The sequence below is a fragment of the Geotrypetes seraphini genome, chromosome 7 (assembly GCF_902459505.1).
Source record: "Geotrypetes seraphini chromosome 7, aGeoSer1.1, whole genome shotgun sequence".
In the NCBI taxonomy this organism is placed as follows: Eukaryota; Metazoa; Chordata; class Amphibia; order Gymnophiona; family Dermophiidae; genus Geotrypetes; species Geotrypetes seraphini.
The window spans coordinates 94,389,041-94,408,556 of NC_047090.1; the positions used below are offsets into that span (position 1 = coordinate 94,389,041).

At 43.2% G+C, this 19,516-nt stretch overlaps 1 protein-coding gene across 2 annotated transcripts in view; it reads left to right on the plus strand.

Moving 5' to 3' along the window:
- Window positions 1–2,975: 2,975 nt before the first annotated feature.
- LOC117363923 (vacuolar fusion protein CCZ1 homolog) overlaps window positions 2,976–19,516 on the plus strand; it is a 186,529-nt gene continuing 169,988 nt past the window's right edge. The window contains exons 1-7 of one of the 2 annotated variants that reach the window (XM_033952503.1): window positions 2,976–3,207; window positions 4,954–5,051; window positions 5,149–5,242; window positions 5,704–5,781; window positions 9,471–9,518; window positions 12,769–12,852; window positions 19,216–19,391. In XM_033952503.1, coding sequence (XP_033808394.1) covers window positions 3,118–3,207; window positions 4,954–5,051; window positions 5,149–5,242; window positions 5,704–5,781; window positions 9,471–9,518; window positions 12,769–12,852; window positions 19,216–19,391 — 668 coding nt within the window. In that variant the 5' untranslated portion in view covers window positions 2,976–3,117. The remainder of the gene's footprint in view (window positions 3,208–4,953; window positions 5,052–5,148; window positions 5,243–5,703; window positions 5,782–9,470; window positions 9,519–12,768; window positions 12,853–19,215; window positions 19,392–19,516) is intronic. The other variant, XM_033952502.1, reaches the window with a different exon arrangement.

Consider the following 19,516-nt stretch of genomic DNA (forward strand, 5'->3'; position numbering starts at 1 on the left):
CTGAGGAGGCTGGAACCTGAGAAAAGAAAATACAGGAAGGAATTCCAGGCCTCAAGGTAGGAGAATTCTATGCAAAACACTACAAATAACTTTGCAGAATTATGAATTATTGTGTGCAGAATTTGACCAGGAGAAATATATGTGGGACATGATCTCATGCCTATTTCTAATTTGCCTATTTTGGATATTTGTGAGGGTAATCAGTTGCTAAACTATACAAGTTCTGGCAGAATGATAGAAAGCTTTTGTTTAATTTGAAGAAGCTAAAAGCTACAACCATTGCTCCCTTTGGATCTCAGTTTTTTTTAAAAAAAGCACTCTTTATTTTGGCCTATACTGTAGATGGCACTAAGATTGGCTGATCCTATGGAATGCTCCCAGTTTGTTATATGAGAAGCTGAGAGGAAGCCGGGAGGAGGAAGGAGGGCTGAGATCAGTGGAAGGAGGGCAGAGATCGGAGAGGGCTGAGATCAGAGGAAGGAAGGCAGAGATCGGAGAGGGTAGCGGCGGCGAGGGCAGGCAGCAGCGAGAGTAAGCTCCGCCCACCCGCACCGCATCACCAGCAGATTCAGTGGCCGGACTCCCCCTTAAGAGGAGAGGAGCCGCGTCGCGAAGGCAGCACAAGTCGCATGGTGGATTTTGGAGCAGGCAGCGGCGGAAGCTGAGAGGTAGCCGGGAGGAGGAAGGAGGGCAGAGATCGGAGAGGGCTGAGATCGGAGGAAGGAAGGCAGAGATCAGAAAGGGTAGTGGCGGCGAGGGCAGGCAGCGGCGAGAGTAAGCTCCGCCCACCTGCACTGCATCACCAGCAGAGTCAGCGGCCGGACTCCCCCTTAAGAGTCCAGGAGTCCTGACTATAGGTGACATACCTAAGCAGACTCTTGAGATTAGGGCAGCACAGATAAGCCTGCCCTTTAAATTAAGGACCCAAAGGCTGCAAGAACATAAGAAATGCCTCTGCCAGGTCAGACACGAGGTCCATCATGCCCAGCAGTATCCTCTTGTGTTGCCACATTCATGCTGTAAAACGTTGTAAATATTTGGAGAGTGGGCCACATAGCTGCACTACAAATCTCCTCAGGAAGAATTGCCCACGATTCAGTTTAGTTTTATTTAGATATACCGCATATCGAACCATCTAGGTGGTGTACATATATATTTAAAAACAGAGCATAAGTGTTCAGGGTACTTAAAAATACAAATGATAGACAAAGACATAGCCAAGGTATGCTGATGAGATCGCCTGGAAATAGTCGCTTTGAATGCTGGCTTCCCCAGTCTAGCAGCATTGGTGAGGAGGACAAAAGAATGATCTGAGAGATGGGTGGGGCCTTAGGCACCTGGGCCTACCTAAGATTCCGGTTGGCCCAGGTGTCTAAGGCCCCGCTCATGGGCAGGGCCTTAGGCACCTGGGCCAATCAGGCCTTAAGCCCCTCCCCGGTTCATCCCACAATGACCAGGAAGGGGCAGGCCTGCCTCATTCCGATGGAGGCGGGCCTGCCGGACGGAGGGAAGACCCGGCCATCGTTACAGCCAGCCATTGTTATAGGTTAGAGGGGGAGTCCGGGGGGTTAGGAGGAGTTCTAGTGGGGGTGGGGGTGTCACAGAGGTCACGGAATCTACGGTGGGGGTGGAGGAGTCATGGAATCTATGGAGGTTGCAGAATCTACAGTGGGTGGGGTTCCGGCAGGAGGGATTGGGCACCCTCCTGCCCGTTTATTTGGGGGGGGGGTGGACTGGCAGCCACAGCTGCTAAACTTATTGCAGCAGGGACATCCCAGTTTGCTTTCTTGAACACTGCAACACAACAAATGGAGGATTTCAATGTATTGTCAATTCCTAGACAGAAAATACTTCTTGTCACTGAATTTCTTTTTTAATAGAACATTGCATCTCTGTATACTTTATTAAAACCAGCTAATCATTAGAATATTTCTATTAAATCCCCATTTTCTTTCCTACTTTCTTGGGCTATTTTCAGAACATCTTAAGCTTTACTGTATGAAGTTTATGTTGCAGGCCCTTTTCTAAACTGTCTTCACTCTTTCAATATCCATAAGATACAACCTCTAGAACTGCGTGAAAACTTCTATGTATGCATGTGAGCATACAGTTGTTTTTCCCTTGTTGCATTATGGTAAGCCCTTATACAAATACAAGATGGATTGACAAAGGAGTACCAAAACCTCTCACAACATTCCATGTACCTAATTACTGGAAAGCCTGAGTTCTGCACAGATTATTATTCCCCAGTCCCCACAGCTTTATTGTTAATGTTTTTATCGTTAATATGTTGAAGACAAACTAGCTCAACCATTGTACCAGCCTGTCTGCTTTGTTTTGAATGCCTAGCAGAGCTTCCAAGTTATCTAGTTTCAGGAGGGAAATTTCAAGTCAAGTCCTAGATTTCTGACAACCTCATCTTTGTGCATTATGATTAGGGCACTTGCTGATTTTTCCAACCCATCACAACTACCACAGAGATGTCAAGTTACTCAGTTCCACACTGAAGATTTTGGGGTAGTCCTGGATTTCTATTTACCCCTTCATGGTGCATTACAAGACTTCACTGATTTCAATGGGCAGAAGGAACCCACACTGCCTTGGGATCTAAGGTCAAAACCAGAACTGTGTAACTAGGCATCTCTGGCTGTGGGATTTACGTTCCTTGGAACTGGGTTATCTGGTATCCGTAAGATCAGGGCTACAGAATAGGTTCAATTCCTGAACATGACTGCCTACATGCTTTTAAACATACTGTTGTCCTTCCATAAATATTTGTTCTAAATACATTGTTCGCTGAGTGCATTGTTTTTGTTTCCTGGTTAATAGGAATTACAGAATTTCTCGCTTGTTGCGCAAACGCATCGCAAAAAAAGCTACCGGACTTCGCACAAACGAGAACCCTTCCTTCCAAGCCCACCTCTTCGGCATCATAAGCCCGCGCCCAGCTCTGGGGCGGCGCGATGCAGTGACGTCAGCTTGCCCTGCCCTGGGGAACCCCGGCAGTTGCCATTCGGGGCTGCGGGGCGGAAGTGCCGGAGTTATGCTAGGGTTGGGCGGCCCTTGAGCCGGTCCCTGTACCGCAGCGGTTCCCCCCCCCCCCTCCGGAGGTCGAGGATGGCGACGGCGACTCAGGAGAAACAGTCCGCCCCTTCTCTCTTGCGCTTCTTCGTCTACAACCCCAAATTCGGTCCGCGCGAGGGAGAGGTAGGTTGTAAGCGCCATCCCTTAGCTGTCAGTGCTGGTTTTGCTTCCGTGTCACTCGAGGCAAATCGTCGGGTGCACTGAAACAGGTTGACTCAGTGGTCTCCAGCTCCAACCCTTTGCAGGGCCACATTTGGGATTTGTAGGTACTTGGAGGGCCTCAGAAAAAAAATAGTTAATGTCTTATTAAAGAAATGACAATTTTGCAAGAGGTAAATCTCTTTATAGTTTATAAATATTTCCTTTTGGCTAAGTCTTAATAATAATATTGTAATTTATAGCTAAAGAGACAGACATATGATCAAGAAACTGTTTTATTTTACTTTTGTGATTATGATTTTAAAAAAAACATACCGAGGCCCTCAAAATAGTACCTGGCGGCTGTGAGTTTGAGACCACTGGGTTGACTTATGCATTGAAAACATCAAGTTGTGGGTCACGAATAGTGGCCTGGCCTGATCATTGATGTCAAGGGATTTTTGACTCGAGCTTGTGCCCTTTTCAGTGCTATAACTTAGCGGCTTACTTTCAGGTGCAGTAGTTGTTTCCCGGTAAGTTTGTACCTTTTCATGTGCAGGAGTAAAACTGTGGAATGGCCTTGTTGGCCTAATTCGGAAATATGGTGATGGGAGTTCAGGAAACTGCTGAAAATGCAATTATGTGTTGATGCATTTCTTTGAGCATTTGACCTATTGTAAGGATTGAATCTTTCTGCTTTTGCTTTTATCTGTTCTGACCTGCATGTAACTTTATTGTAAACCGTTTCGGAATAAAACGGTATAGAAATTTTAAAAATAAATAAATACCTGAGCCATTGAAGAGTTAAACGACTTGTCCAAGGCCACAAGAAGCAGCAGTGGGATTTGCACCCTGCTTTTCAACCCACTCCTGTAACTATTAGGCTACTCCAGTGTTCCTGCTTTAGTAGGGTTTGAAGGGTGTGCTGCTGCAATATTTCTCCATCCTCTGTATGTTTCAGAGGGTGGCCTGGCTGTGGGAGAAAGCCTTTAGAACTTGCTGTGGTAACCTGATGGCTTGAATTGGCAGGTATATAATGTGAGAGAAAGCAAGGTGCATGGCATCAAGTTATCCAGTTCCATCAGATTAGATTTTAAGCTAGTGCTAGTTTCTGATAACCCTTTCATGGTGCATTATGGGACCTGCAGCACAAAATCAGGGGCTTCAAATACCACACTGTTTTGAATTGTAAGTTCAAAACTAGGACTGGCCAAAAAGTCTCCCTTCTGGAATTGTGTATATTGGCAGCACTGCCATCCACCTGTGACAGACTCCTATTGTCTTTCTGTGGCCCAATTAACCTATCTACTGCTTTATCAAAATTTCAGTGATCAGTAAATGCTTTTGTAGTGAACCTCTCAGTGCAGATTATTATACTTATCCTGTTTGGAAGAGATGAAAGCATAGACTTCTGCCTTAAGACTTTTGTGTATATTATGGGGGGGGGTGGGGGGTTTGCACCAAAATATAAAAGCTGCTGTCCACCATCATTACGTTAACAGTTAAGATCACAAGCAACTGCAAGGTTTTGTAGTCCTCACACACTTGGAGGTTTGCAGAAACTGTTCAGATTGCTGTGCTTATGAATTCTACAATTTAATTGATAGTTTAGTTGTTATATCTGTACTTTGCCTTAATTTTTCTTAATATTCAGTTTGTCAGTTGGTTGCTTGCTTGCTGTGGCGCATTTGTAATTCTTCATTTTTCTTCTTTTAATGTTTTTCTCATTAGGAAGAAAAAAAGATTCTTTTCTATCATCCAAATGAGGTAGAAAAGAATGAAAAAATTAGAAATGTTAGTCTGTGTGAAGCAATTGTACAGTTCACAAGGTAGTAAGATGAAACATTTTTCCTTATATTATAAAACAGTTCACTGGTAATATATATAATTTGCCCCTAAATATCTTTTTTTCCCCTACTTTTCCAGGACCTTTAGTCCTTCAAAGCCTGCAAAATCCTTACACACGTTGAAAAACAGACAGTTTTTTCATGAACCAGAAGAGAACTTTTGGATGGTCATGGTACTTCTTTGTAAAATATCTTGCTGCTAAATAGTTTGTGTTGTATTAGAGATGAAACTATTCCATTTCTGAGTGATAAACTCAGCTCGGATCTTTTGCTCTGCTGAGGACCCTGCCCTGCCAGGCGGGACACCCAGCTTTTGAGCTGTTTCTGAATCCTTCACCATGGAGTCAGAAGTATTGATGGAGCAGGTGACAGAAGCACTACTGATCCACCCAAGAGCAACATTGCAAGTGGCAATGCTGCAGTCTGCTTCAGTACTTCGAAAGGGAGGCATTTGCAGAAAGTTGAATGGAAGGACTTCATACTGCAGTAAGAAAGGGAGGAAGATGATTTAATGCTGAAAATCAGTACGGCTACTATAGCCAATGTTTTCACAGTTTTCATCTGATTATTCTAAAATGCTGCAGTGAAATGCACAGTGGAATATTGTGCAATATTTAATGGTCTGATGTTTTAGGTTGTTCAGAACCCTACGATAGAAAAACCCAGCAAGGATGGAAGACCTGTAATAGAGTATCAAGAGGAGGAGTTACTGGTAAGAAACACTTTTGAGTAACATAGTAAATGACAGCAGATAAAGACTTAAATGGTCCATCCAGTCTGCTCGATAGTCACATGCCTTATAAATTCATAATTAAATTGCCTTTTATTCTTTGATATTTCTGGAACATAGACTGTAGACTGTCCTTAGGTTCCAACTACTGGAGTTGCCATCCAAGCTCCTCCAGCCTATCCAAACCATCTCGTCATTTGCGGGATATGGGCCATAGAAGTCTGCCCAGCACTGTCCTCATGTTCTAAATCAGTGATTCCCAACCCTGTCCTGGGGGACAAGCAGGCCAATTGGATTTTCAGGTTACTCCTAATGAATATGCATGAGAGAGATTTGCATATAATGGAAGTGACAGGCAAGCAAATCTGCTCCATGCATATTCATTAGGGCTATCCTGAAAACCCGATTGGCCTGGTGGTCCTCCAGGACAGGGTTGGGAACCACTGTTCTAAATTACTGGAGTTTCCATCAAAGTCCTCCCTGACCCATCTTAAACCAAATTGCCAAGTAAGGGACACAGACCGTGCGAGTCTGCCCAGTGTCAGCCTTACGTGTTCATTTTATAGCATTCCATTATCTAATTAGATTCGCTTTGTTCATGTCATGCTTTTTTGAATTTTGTCACCATTTTCGTCTCCAGGGTATTCCAAGCATTTGCTTAGAAGTTTTTAATGAGATTACAAACAAAGGCCCTGCCTCTGATCCAGGTAGCGGAGGTCTCCACTCCCCATACAATGAGGCTCAAGCTGTATTCGTTTTGGGGATTTCCAAATGAAAATTTTGTACTTGTGTGAACAGTTCCATTTTCAACCAGGCCATGCTATGAGTAGGGATGGTTGCCTGGAGGTGCTTGATTTATCAGCTACATGGATTCTAAATGTACTAAGTGATATTTAAGGGCAAAATTGAAGAGATACTCTTAAAGCATGTGTTAAAATAGAATACAGGGTTATTATTGGAGATTCCAACTAGAGAATGACACAGGGACAAATTTTTCCCCATCCCCGTGGGAACTCATTTTCCCATCCCATCCTGGAGAGTTCGATTCCTGTTCCTGCTCCATTCCTGCAAGCTCCGTCCTCATCTGCACAGGCCTCCTAGACACATCTACCAGAACTCATCTGCACAGAACTCCTAGACACATCTACCAGAAAGAAGATTATCAAGGTAAGAACCTAATCTTCCATTTATAGACTTCAAGGTGTAATGTTACTGTGCACACGTACTGCTTTCCTGTAGTTACAATCAAGAGTGATTTACATATATAGAACTGCAATGGGAATTGAACCCAGTTCCCCAGGTTTACAGGCCGCTGCACCAAATGTAGAGTTCAAAGTCACTGGATCTGAATTGTTTAAAATCATAAATGTTCGAGGCTTGTGCAATTAAGGCAGAGCTTACAGGAATCGGGCAGTGACCAGGACAGCGACAAAACTCATGGGGACGGGGAAATCGAGTTCCTGCGGGGATGGGGAAAAATTTGTCCCCCATGTCATTCTCTAATTCCAATTATATCTGAGTTTGGAGGGAAGAGATCTAGATCAAGAATGTTTTTCAGTTGTGGCACCAATATGGTGGAATAGTTTGCCTGAGGAAATGAAGCTGGAGTCTGATGTCAAAATCTTTAAAAAAAAAAAAAAAAACTGCTGAAAATGTGGATGTTAAAAATGTAGCAACTCGGTGGAATACAGGTGGGTGTTTTCTTAAAAAGATCTATAATTTAATTTTTATACTGAATATAGTTGATGTGCACCTGATATGTACTATAGTTTAGTTTTTACCGTATTTGCCGGCGTATAAGACGACTGGGCGTATAAGACGACCCCCCAACTTTTACAGTTAAAATATAGAGTTTGTTATATACTCGCCGTATAAGACTACCCCTTCTTCCGATTCGCGACCCCCCCCCCAAGCCGGCAAAAACAGCTTTGCACCGCAGGCCCAGCCGCCCAAGACGAGTCGGAGGCCCCTACCCGCCGCATCCTGCACGTGGGCAGACTCAGCACAAACGCTGCTGATGGCCCCAATCGACACGCTGTCCTCCCCGCGCACGCTGACCATCTTCTCTCTGCCTGCACTTTCCCCGCGGCCCTCTTCGGCGACTCAGCAGGGGCAGCGATCAAGACAGGCTGCAAACGTCGGGACCTTCCCTCTCTGAGTCCCGCCTATTTTGTTTCAACTTCCTGTTTCCGCATAGGCGAGACTCACAGAGGGAATGACCGCCTGTCTTGATCGCCCGAGGCTGGGAGGAACAGAAGATTTCTGCAAACACCATCGGGGCAGAAAATTTAACGGGTCCATCTCGCCGGTCCTGTGCGGACCGGCAGGAATTTTCTGCGGACCGGCGGTTGAAAAACTGTGATGTTATCAGTACCCGGCGTATAAGACGACCCCCGACTTTGGGGAGGATTTTAAGGTACTGAAAAGTCGTCTTATACGCCGGCAAATACGGTAATTTGAAGTTATGGATTTGATTTTGAGTCTTTGTATTTTATGAATGTGAGTTCATGTAAACTGCCTTAAGAGGGGTTCGTTTACAAAGCTGTGGCAATGTCCTTAGTTCACCCTTACATGAGTCATTCCCACTCACTAAGGCCATTTTTATTGAGGTCATTAAAAAAAACCCTCTGATTTTCTATTTATTTCATTAAAGGCCATTTGTTAATGTTGCCATTAGCATGCATCCATTTTTAAAGATGATCACGGGAGCATTTACCACCATCTAGTTTGGTTTAGTGTGTGGTATTGTAGATGGGTTAATTGGTTAGGAAAGAATGATACAGGGACAAATTTGTCCCTGTTTCCACAGGAACTCAATTTCATCGTCCCCACGAGTTTTGTTGCTGTCCCTGCCCCATTCCTGTAAGCTCCGCCTTAACCGCACAAACCTTGAACACATATGATTTTAAAGGGTTTGAGGCTTGTGCAGATGAGGACGGAGCTTGCGGGAATGGGGCAGGGACAGGAAAAGAACTTATCAGGACGGGATGAGGAAATGAGTTTCCATAGGGACGGGAAAAAATTTGTCCCCGTGTCATTCGCTATTGGTTAGCACAGGAACATTAAATAATAGAAAAAACCCATCGTGGAGTTATATCTTGCCGAGATAGCTAATTTATTCAATTAATTCAATTACTGCCAGTCTAAATCTTATTCATATATATATGTGAATCTAAAGGGGTAAAAAGCCTCAGAATATGGAGCAATTAACCCAACTGGGTTTCAAAAGTGAACAATTCACTCACTCCTGTTTAAATCATAGGCAATATACCCCCTTCCTTCCTATTTATTTAAATCTTTTTTTTATATAAATTACTTATCCCCTTATTTTAAAAAAGTTGAGCATCAATGTCTTAATTCACATTAAAAAAAAATTATTATTTAATATTTTTGGACCACATGGTCAGACAGTTAATAGATTTATTAGCACAGGAACAGCCACTCTCTACCCCTGACATGCCACCTTAAAAAATTACAAAAAAATATTTAATACTCTAACACAGGATGCTTTTGCATGTCCCACTTTAGGCCATTTTTGTGACGTTAGACTCACATTGGTGCCTAATGCAGCTTTGTAAAAAGCCACCTAAATGAACAGTATAAGTAATATTTCATAACATATAAGACAATAATGGCATCTACAGTATTTACTATTTTTATTTTTTTAATAGGATAAAGTGTACAGTTCAGTGTTGCAGCAGTGCTACCGCATGTATAAGGTAATGTTAACTGCATCTGTTAGGATTTATAACTTGTTTTACAGTGGATCCATTATAAAGATTTTATGGGTTTATTTAGACCAAAATCTGTCACTCGATGCTCAAATTAATGCACTAGTTAGGAAAACTTGGTTTATGCTATGAAAGTTGCGATTGATTAGGGCATACTTTGATCACTCCTCATTTAGACTACGGTATAATAATTTATTTTGAGTTCCCTGGATTATTGTAACATAATTTATCTAGCCTCCAGTAAAGAGGATATCGAAAGGTTGCAGATCATTCAGCTGATTTTTCAACTTGAAAAAATGTGATCATGTAACCAAATTCTATTGGAAGCTACATTGGCTCCCAGTTGAGGCAAGAATATTATTCAAGTTAGGTTGTACCTATTACAAGACATTGTTTGGCCTTATACCTGATTATATTATTGACCACTTTAAATTTACTATCAGAAAACATTTTTCTCTGCATTTTAGATTTACATTTCCTACTAAAGGTTACATATACAAAAGATTTTTCCATAGAATTTTATCTTTTCAAGCTGGATCATGGGATAAACCTTTTTCTGTTCTGATAACAAACTCCAACTTGAAGTGCCAGTATGTAAACCGTTTTGAGTGTGGTTGTAAAAACTACAAAAAGGCGATATACAAGTTTCCTTTAGAAAAAATGCTAAAGACCTTCTTATTTGACAAATTGTAATACACTGTGCTTGTACAGTCTCTTGATTGTTGTTAATTGCGTTGAACTGAGAGGTTACTGCGGTATATAAGTGAATTTATGTTATGTTATGAAACATTATGATTTGTCTCTTTAAAGTAGCTGTGTGGCTAGTGTTACCTCAAGGTCCCTGGATGTATTACTCAGCAAGGCATTTATAAGTATCCACAATGGCAAATCCCCCAACTTCCTCGTGTCCAGTACGGAAAGAGGTCTAGAGGGTCTCCAACACCCACTAATTTCCACACAAGTTGTGTAGATCAGTGTTTTTCAACCTTTTTACACCCATGGACCGGTAGAAATAAAATAATTATTTTGTGGACTGGCATCGATCCGCAGACCAGCAACTGAAGAACACTGGGCTAAGTCGTGGGTCAGACCCTGCCCATCTCTACCCAATCTCCACCCCAGACCCTGCCCCCATAGTCCTAATTGTAACACTATTTTTTCCATTCATATATATACACACAATATAATCTTATTAACAACGCATCGATCGCACCGTGGACCGGCAGTTAAAGTCCAAGCCATAACCAATTTAGAACTCAACTCAATCAACTATCCCATCCAATCCATCATAAAACTACTTGGAATGACTATAGACAGATGTTGTACCATGCAACTGCAAATAAATAAAACAATTCAGAAATCCTTCGCAATCATGAGAAATCTGAGACTAGTCCGGAAATTCTTTGAAAGAGCACAATTCCAGCTTATAGTACAATCTCTAATCCTGGGATTGTTGTACTACTGCAACATCCTCTTCCTTCCATGCCCTTCTACTATGACCAGGCAACTAAAACTATCCAAAATACAGCTCTGAGACTCATCTACTCATTAAGAAAACATGACCATATCACAGAAGCTTACATCAACTCACATTGGCTACCAATCCAAGAAAGAATTCAATTTAAATTCTACTGCATGTTATTTAAAGCTCTAAACGGAGACAGCCCAACCTACCTGAACAACCTCCTCATCCAAGCATCCACAACCATACACAGAAAAACGCACTCCCCCCCATTCATACCTCCTCTGATCAAAGAAGTAAAAAGAACAAAACTACACGACGGCCTCTTAGCCACTCAAGCCGCAAGACTGGACAACCAGATCTCCAACCTTCTGATGACCACCCCTGACTACAAGACTTTCAGAAAAGAAATAAAAACAATACTTTTCAAGAAATTCCTGAAGCAGCCCTAACTTCACGTTCTCTTAATAACTCTAAAACTGACAAATGAGCTACTCTTCTCTTCCCTAGTAATGTCAATTTTACTTCCATTGCTACCCCTTTTCAAATCTCTGTAAGCCCCCTTACTCTTAACATCCCGAGAAATGTCAAAAGATCCACACTTTACCATCCTAGGAAATCAATCGTTCTCCCATTGTAACCCCCATTTATAAATCTTTTGTAAGCCGCCTTGAACCGCAAGGTAATGGCGGAATAAAAATCCCTAATGTAATGTAACTCAGTTTTTGGGCCTGATACACATGCCGGCCCTGTGGACCGGCAGGAAATTTCTGTGGACCGGCACCGGTCCATGGACCGATGGTTAAGAACACTGGTGTAGATCAATGGGTGATGATATCCATTCTTGGCCCTTGTTTTCACCTCCTCCTTGATGTCTTACTTAACACTTACTGTTGTTTCATAGTTAAATAAACCAATTCAAATCAAATATCACAACAGAAAGTATTTTCACTTATCTTTTAATGTGCAGAATCACTAGCCTGTTGTGATGTTGGGGGGATGTGATGTGGGTTGATTTGCCATTGTGGATGTTTCCAACTTCTGTACTTTGCTAGTGGTTCACTCATAACTATCCCCCTGACCCTACAGCCTGAGCATCTCTTTGAAAAAACTCGGGCCCCCTTTTATGAAGCCGCGTTAGGCTTTTTTATTGTCAGCCCTAGCGGTAATGGCTCCGACGCTCATAGGAATTCAATGAGCGCTGGAGCTTTTAGCGCCATGGCTGGCAATAAAAAAGCCTAATGCAATTTATAAAAAGGAGGGGGGGTGATTTGCTGTGGTTTGGTTTGCTGATGAACTGAGATCACTATGTCTGCTTTTTAGGAGGTCATCAACTATTTATTCTTCATGCATTAAGTTCAGGAAGCAATGCCTCCTTGAAGAATTAAATTTAGAGGCCAAGAAAGAGGTTAGGACAGGGGTGTCAAAGTCCCTTCTCGAGGGCCGCAGTCCAGTCTGGTTTTCAGGATTTCCCCAATGAATATGCATGAGATCTATTTGCATGCACTGCTTTCATTGTATGCTAATAGATCTCATGCATATTCATTGGGGAAATCCTGAAAACCTGACTGGATTGCGGCCCTCAAGGAGGGACTTTGACACCCCTGCTGTAACAAATTGAGAAGCTGCCTATTTTGTTTATTAAACTGGGCCTATACCCTTCAGCTTTCTGCTCAGATTTTGGTGCAATTAGGTGGCACTGCTGTCAGTAAAAATTATACTGATTCTGATGACGATTGAGATTGGTATTAATGTTGTCTGCTTTTCTTTCTCCAGCTTTTTAATGGAACATTTGTAAAGACAATGGAGAATGGAGGTGTAGCAGTTCTGAAAGAGAGGCTGGAGAAATTCTTCCACCGGGTAAGAAACTTTCATTTCTCCTATTACTGACTGCATTTTCTTTATGCTCACTGGGTGTGTTTAGCATTTACCAATGTCTCTTCTTGCTTCTTGATAGAGAACATCAGTTACTTTCACTCATTGTGTTTAGATGCATTTCACACTCAGACCATCTCGTCTGCTGTTGAAGCGAGGTCTGTCCTTCTTGTCTATTGATCTGTCCCTAGGTTTGCATATTTTTGGTACATATGAGCAGTCAGGGCCAGGCATCAGGGAAATGCATGGTACAGCTTCATGTCCCAGGAGAGTCCCCATCCCATTCCAGAGAGGAGGAAAAAGAAAGGGAGGGGCTGATTTGCACTCAATACACAACCCCCTATCATGCACTAAGAAGGGTAGATGGTTGACCATCGACAAAAATTGAACCCAGAAAAAACTACATTTTTCCTGGCTATTCAGTCAGCTTCTATTACCGATACTAAATTCTTGGTCCGTTATCTTTTTGTCCATTTGATTAGGATTTTAGGTGTGCTCTTTGACAAGGGGCTTACAATGCAGTCTCAGGTGGATATAAGAACATAAGAATTGCCGCTGTTGGGTCAGAACAGTGGTCCATTGTGCCCAGCAGTCTGCTCACGCGGCGGCCCTTGGTCAAAGACCCTTGTCCTAACTGAGACTAGCCCTACCTGCGTACGTTCTGGTTCAGCAGGAACTTGTCCAACTTTGTCTTGAATCCCTGGAGGGTGTTTCCCTCTATGACAGACTCCAGAAGAGCGTTCCAGTTTCCACCACTCTCTGGGTGAAGAAGAACTTCCTTATGTTCGTACGGAATTGATCCCCTTTCAACTTTAGAGAGTGCCCTCTTGTTCTCCCTACCTTGGAGAGGGTGAACAACCTGCCCTTATCTACTAAGTCTATTCCCTTCAGTACCTTGAATGTTTCGATCATGTCCCTTCTCAATCTCCTGTGTTCGAGGGAGAAGAGGCCCAGTTTCTCTAATCTTTCACTGTACGGCAACTCCTCCAACCCCTTAACCATCTTAGTCGCTCTTCTCTGGACCCTTTCGAGTAGTACCGTGTCCTTCTTCATGTAAGGTGACCAGTGCTGGACGCAGTACTCCAGGTGAGGGCGCACCATGGCCTGGTACAGCAGCATGATAACCTTCTGGTAGTGAGGAATGCCTTTTTTGTAATGAGAATGCTTCCAGTTGTTCGGGGCTATTTTCCATCATTTCAGTTTAGAGTATTGGTACAAATGTTAGATCTAAAGGCGAAAAAACAGTGTGATAAGGCAGTGGCTGCTGCCAGAAGGATGCTGGGCTGTATAAAGAGAGGTGTAGCCAGTAGAAGGAAGAAGGTGTTGATACCCCTGTACAGATCATTGGTAAGGCCCCACTTGGAGCATTGTGTTCAGTTTTGGAGACCGTATCTGGCGAAGGTCGTAAGAAGACTTGAAGCGGTCCAGAGGAGGGCAATGAAAATGATAGGAGGCTTGCGCCAGAAGACGTATGAGGAGAGACTGGAAGCCCTGAATATGTATACCCTAGAGGAAAGGAGGGACAGGGGAGATATGATTCAGACGTTCAAATACTTGAAGGATATTAACGTAGAACAAAATCTTTTCCAGAGAAAGGAAAATGGTAAAACCAGAGGACATAATTTGAGGTTGAGGGGTGGTAGATTCAAAGGCAATGTTAGGAAATTCTACTTTACGGAGAGGGTGGTGGATGCCTGGAATGCTCTCCCTAGAGAGGTGGTGGAGAGTAAAACTGTGACTGAGATCAAAGAAGCGTGGGATGAACACAGAGGATCTAGAATAATAATAATAATAACAATTTATATACCGCGATACCATTAAGTTCTATACGGTTTACAATAGATTAAGCGAGGTACAAATTGATTGAATTTAAGAGGGGTGGAAGAGGAGAGTTAATAGGACCGGAAATGCGTTGTTGAAGAGAAAGAGATTAATAGGACAGAGGAATCACTATGGAGGAGAAAGAAGATGAGTGGGTCAGTTGTCTAGATACTTCAGGAACAGTTGAGTTTTTAGACGTTTTCTGAATTCCTCTTAAGTAGTGGGCAAAAGCAGTTAGAAACAGAAACATAGAAATAGATGGCAGATAAGGGCCATGGCCCATCAAGTCTGCCCACTCTAATGACCCTCCCTATTTATCTTTGCGGATAGATCCCACATGTCTATCCCATCTCGCCTTAAAATCTGGCACGCTGCCGGCCTCAATAACCTGGAGTGGAAGACTATTCCAGTGATCAACTACCCTTTCAGTGAAGAAGAACTTCCTAGTGTCACCGTGCAGTTTCCCGCCCCTGATTTTCCACGGATGCCCCCTTGTTGTCGCGGGACCCTTGAAAAAGAAGATATCTTCCTCCACCTCGATGCGGCCCGTGAGATACTTGAATGTCTCGATCATATCTCCCCTCTCTCTACGTTCCTCGAGTGAGTAGAGCTGCAACTTCCCTAACCTCTCCTCGTATGGGAGCTCCTTGAGTCCCGAGACCATCCTGGTGGCCATTCTCTGGACCGATTCCAGTCTCAGCACATCCTTGCGGTAATGCGGCCTCCAGAATTGCACACAGTACTCCAGGTGCGGTCTCACCATGGATCTATACAGTGGCATAATGACTTCCGGTTTACGGCTGACGAAACTCCTGCGTATGCAACCTATGATTTGCCTTGCTTTGGATGAAGCTTGCTCCACTTGGTTTGCAGATTTCATGTCTTCCCTGACAATCACCCCTAAGTCTCTTTCCGCTTCAGTTCTTGTCAGGATCTCGCCTTTTAGGGTGTAAACCTTGCATGGGTTTCGGCTCCCCAGGTGCATGACTTTGCATTTTTTGGCATTGAAACTGAGTTGCCAGGACCTAGACCAGCGCTCCAGTAGAAGTAGGTCATGCATCATATCGTCTGCCATTGAATTTTTGTCTGTTGTCTTTACCCCACAATGCTGCTTGATGTGAAAGAAGGTGTTCATGGTGTTTTTTCAGTTTACAACCTCTACCTGGGGGGGGGAAACGAAGTAGGAATGAGAGCTTCTCTTGTGTCTGTTGGCAGAGAAGGAGAATCGGAAAATAATAGTAAATATTGAACTAAGGCCAGTACTGGGCAGACTTGCACGGTTTGTGTCTGTATATGGCCGTTTGGGGGAGGATGGGCTGGAGAGGGCTTCGATGGCTGGGAGGGTGTAGATGGGCTGGAGTAGGTTTTAACGGAGATTTCGGCAGTTGGAACCCAAGCACAGTACCGGGTAGAGCTTTGGATTCTTGCCCAGAAATAGCTAAGAAGAAAATATTTTAAAAAAATTTTAAATTGAATCAGGTTGGGCAGACTGGATGGACCATTCGGGTCTTTATCGGCCGTCATCTACTATGTTACTATGTTGTTTTTTTTTACTAAGGTGTGCTAGTGTTTTTAATATGCGCTGAATTGCCATACACGCTAACCCCGTGCTACGCGGCTAAACCTAATGCCGGCTCAATGCTGGCATTAGCATCTAGCGCGTGGAAGCGCGCGCTAAAACCACTAGCACGGCTTAGTAAAAGGAGCCCTTAGTTTTATGTGGCCTGGACTACTGTAGTTTAATATACCTAGGTTGCTCACAGCAGCTGATGATTTTTTTTCTTTAAAAAATGTGATCAACTAACTGATTTATTAATCTCAAGTTGCCAATTTATTTATTTATTTAATTAAAAATTTACATATTAACTATACGGTTTACAGAGCTTACCTTCACAAAAAAACAGTGCTTGTAAAAAAGAAAAAAAACTTTAACACAGGAAAGCGCTAACATACAATTGAGTTTTCAGCATTTTCTTAAAATTCATCCTCCCTTCACAATATTGCAAAATTCCGGGCATAGCATTCCAGAGTTTAGCACCTGCCAGAGACAGCATCGCTGCACCAATCCTAACGTGTGAGATCGACATCTTACCCTCTAAACTCGGTTTCGTACTATTTTCTGATCTCAAACACCTAGGGGCTCCTTTTACTAAGCTGCCATAGTGGTTTTGGCACGCGCTGAGTGGCCCCGCGCGCTAGACGCTAACGCCAACATTGAGCTGGCGTTAGTTCTAGCCGCGTAGCGTGGGTTTAGCACACGGGGTAATTCAGCTTAGTAAAAGGAGCCCCTAGGCTGGTAAATTAAAAAAAAAAAAAATCCTTGCAATACAGCCGGGGAGTCTACTTTTTAAGATATTGAATGGGATAGGCCCTTCCTAGAACGTGGCGAGATTTTGAGTATGCAGTTCATTTTCGTAGCACCCGAAGTAGCAATCCTTTTGCTCTCCCTACAGTTCGAGGTCAATCGAGACAAAGTTATGTTAGGAAACTACAGTACTTGCTTTTCAGGCATTCCGGTTTTGAAACGGACTGGCCTGTCATTTCTCAGCTTCTGGTGTTTATTTAGCTTTTAGAACACAACTGAAAATGTACCTATTTAATAACTATATTATGCATGCCTAGTAATGAATTTCAGGCTGTATTAGTAGTACAGTACTCCCCCGATATTTGCGGGGGTTCCGTTTCAGGAAACCCCCGCGAATCTTGAAAAACCGCGAATATGGTTTTTCATGGGGGAGACTGAAGAGGGCAGCGGGAGAGCAGCCAGAGCGCCGCGAGTGCAGGAAATCACTCGCGGTATGCTCCGACTGCCTCTTCCTGCACTAAGTCGGGCCTTATCCAATCAGGAGCTGCGTGTTAAAGGATAAGGCCCAACTTCATGCAGGAAGAGACGGTTGGAGCATACTGCGAGTGATTTCCTGCACTTGCGGAGCTCCGGCTGCTCTCTCCTGCCTCTCCCGCTGCCCTCTCCTTGTCGGCGGTTCGCAGTCATAAAATACCACGAATGACCAGGACTTTTTTTTATTGTAAACTGTGCAGAACTTAATGGTTGTTGGGGATATAAAAGTCAATAAAATAAGATTGGTCCCTGTAGCCCTGAAGCAGCAGTTCATTGAAACACTGGCCATTGTTGGCAGAAGTTAGGTTTCTAATGAATTTTTCACTGTCATTTTTGCATTGTGCAGAGTCGAGTTTGAATTGGTAGAAGATGAATCATGCAGCAGAGTTTTGCAGTGATTGCAGGGGGAGAGGCGGCACTGCGGGAGACCAGTTAGAAGTAGATTGCAATAATCTAAGCATGTAGTTACGAGAGTGCGGACAAGGGTCCGGGTAGTGTGCTCAGAGAAGAAGGGACAAATTTTGGTGATGTTGTAGAGATAGAAGTGGACAGGCCTTAGCAGTTTGTTGGCTGTGCATAGAAAGTGAGAGGTCGGAATCGAAGAAGACTACGAAGTTGCGAGCAGAAAAGATTGGAACGATGACAGTATTATTTAAAGAGATGGAGAACGGAGGGAGAGGAGCAGAGGGTTTAAGATAGAGAGTTGCATGGGGACAGAAATCCCACCCATCCCCGCAAGGAATTACCTCCATCCCCGCCCGTCCCCATAAAAAGCAGCAATTACTTCTGACAGGATCATCAATTCCACAGTTTCTTTTGTGTTTGCACTAATGTTTTCCTTGTGGAATTTCTTTGGTGGAACCCTTTTTTTGTTTTCTGTTCAGGTAATTAACTTATAAACCTCCCTCTTTTACTAAGGCTGATGTGTCCATTATATTATATGGACGAACCCTGCTTCCTAAGCCTTCCATCCCTGTGGGACTCCCGTGGGCCAGAGGGAGGTCCCCGTGGGAGTCCCGTGGGTTAGGGGGGGATTCCTGCGGGGACCTGTGGGATTCCCGCAATCCCTGTTCCCGTGCAGACCTCTAGTTTAGGAGGAAAGAGGAGCAGCTCATTATATTCAGGTGTACCTCATGCCTATTCATTGTGATAATCCTGAAACCCCACTGGCTAGGTGTGCCTCCAGGAGAGGATTGAGAGCACGGATATAGTATTTAGGGAAGGAAAGAACCATTCTTTTTAAGTTTCAAGTTTATTAAAAATTTGATCTACCGCATAATCAGGCTTCGAGGCGGTTTACATAGATAAAAAGGTGAAACATAAATGTATACATAATCAGTAGGACAGACCACAGGTAGTAATGGAACACATAAGAAAACACAGACTAAAACTGAAACGAAAAGGAAAATGGGGAAGAACTACATTATTTAAAGAGAAAAGAGGAAGTAGGGAAGAACAGAGGGGAGGGAAAACATAGCAACCAGCAAAAATGCATGTAAAACATCCTTAAAAGGCATCTTTGAACAAGAATGTTTTTAAGTTGGTCTTAAAGATGTTTAGTGACGTATCCTCTCTTAGGTGGCTAGGTGCTGAGTTCTCTCTGAGCACAGGGCGTATGTTTTTTGAGGGGGGGGGGGCTTTTTCTTTTTGGATCGTCTTCAAATAATTGTAACATTTTGATCCAACAGTATTTGCAGACTCTCCATTTACAGTCATGTGACCTGTTGGACATTTTTGGAGGTATCAGCTTCTTCCCACTAGATAAAATGACATATCTGAAGATCCAATCATTTATTAACAGAATGGAGGAAAGCCTGAGCATTGTGAAATACACCACCTTTCTCTACAATGATCAGCTCATCTGGTAGGTACCTGAGCCGCAATAAAAATCAAAATACCTTTGGTTCCTATACAGCCAGCAAAATCCAATAAATCAAAAATCAACCAGAAAAGTGTTACTTAGTCTGATGCATATTAAGGTCACTTAAA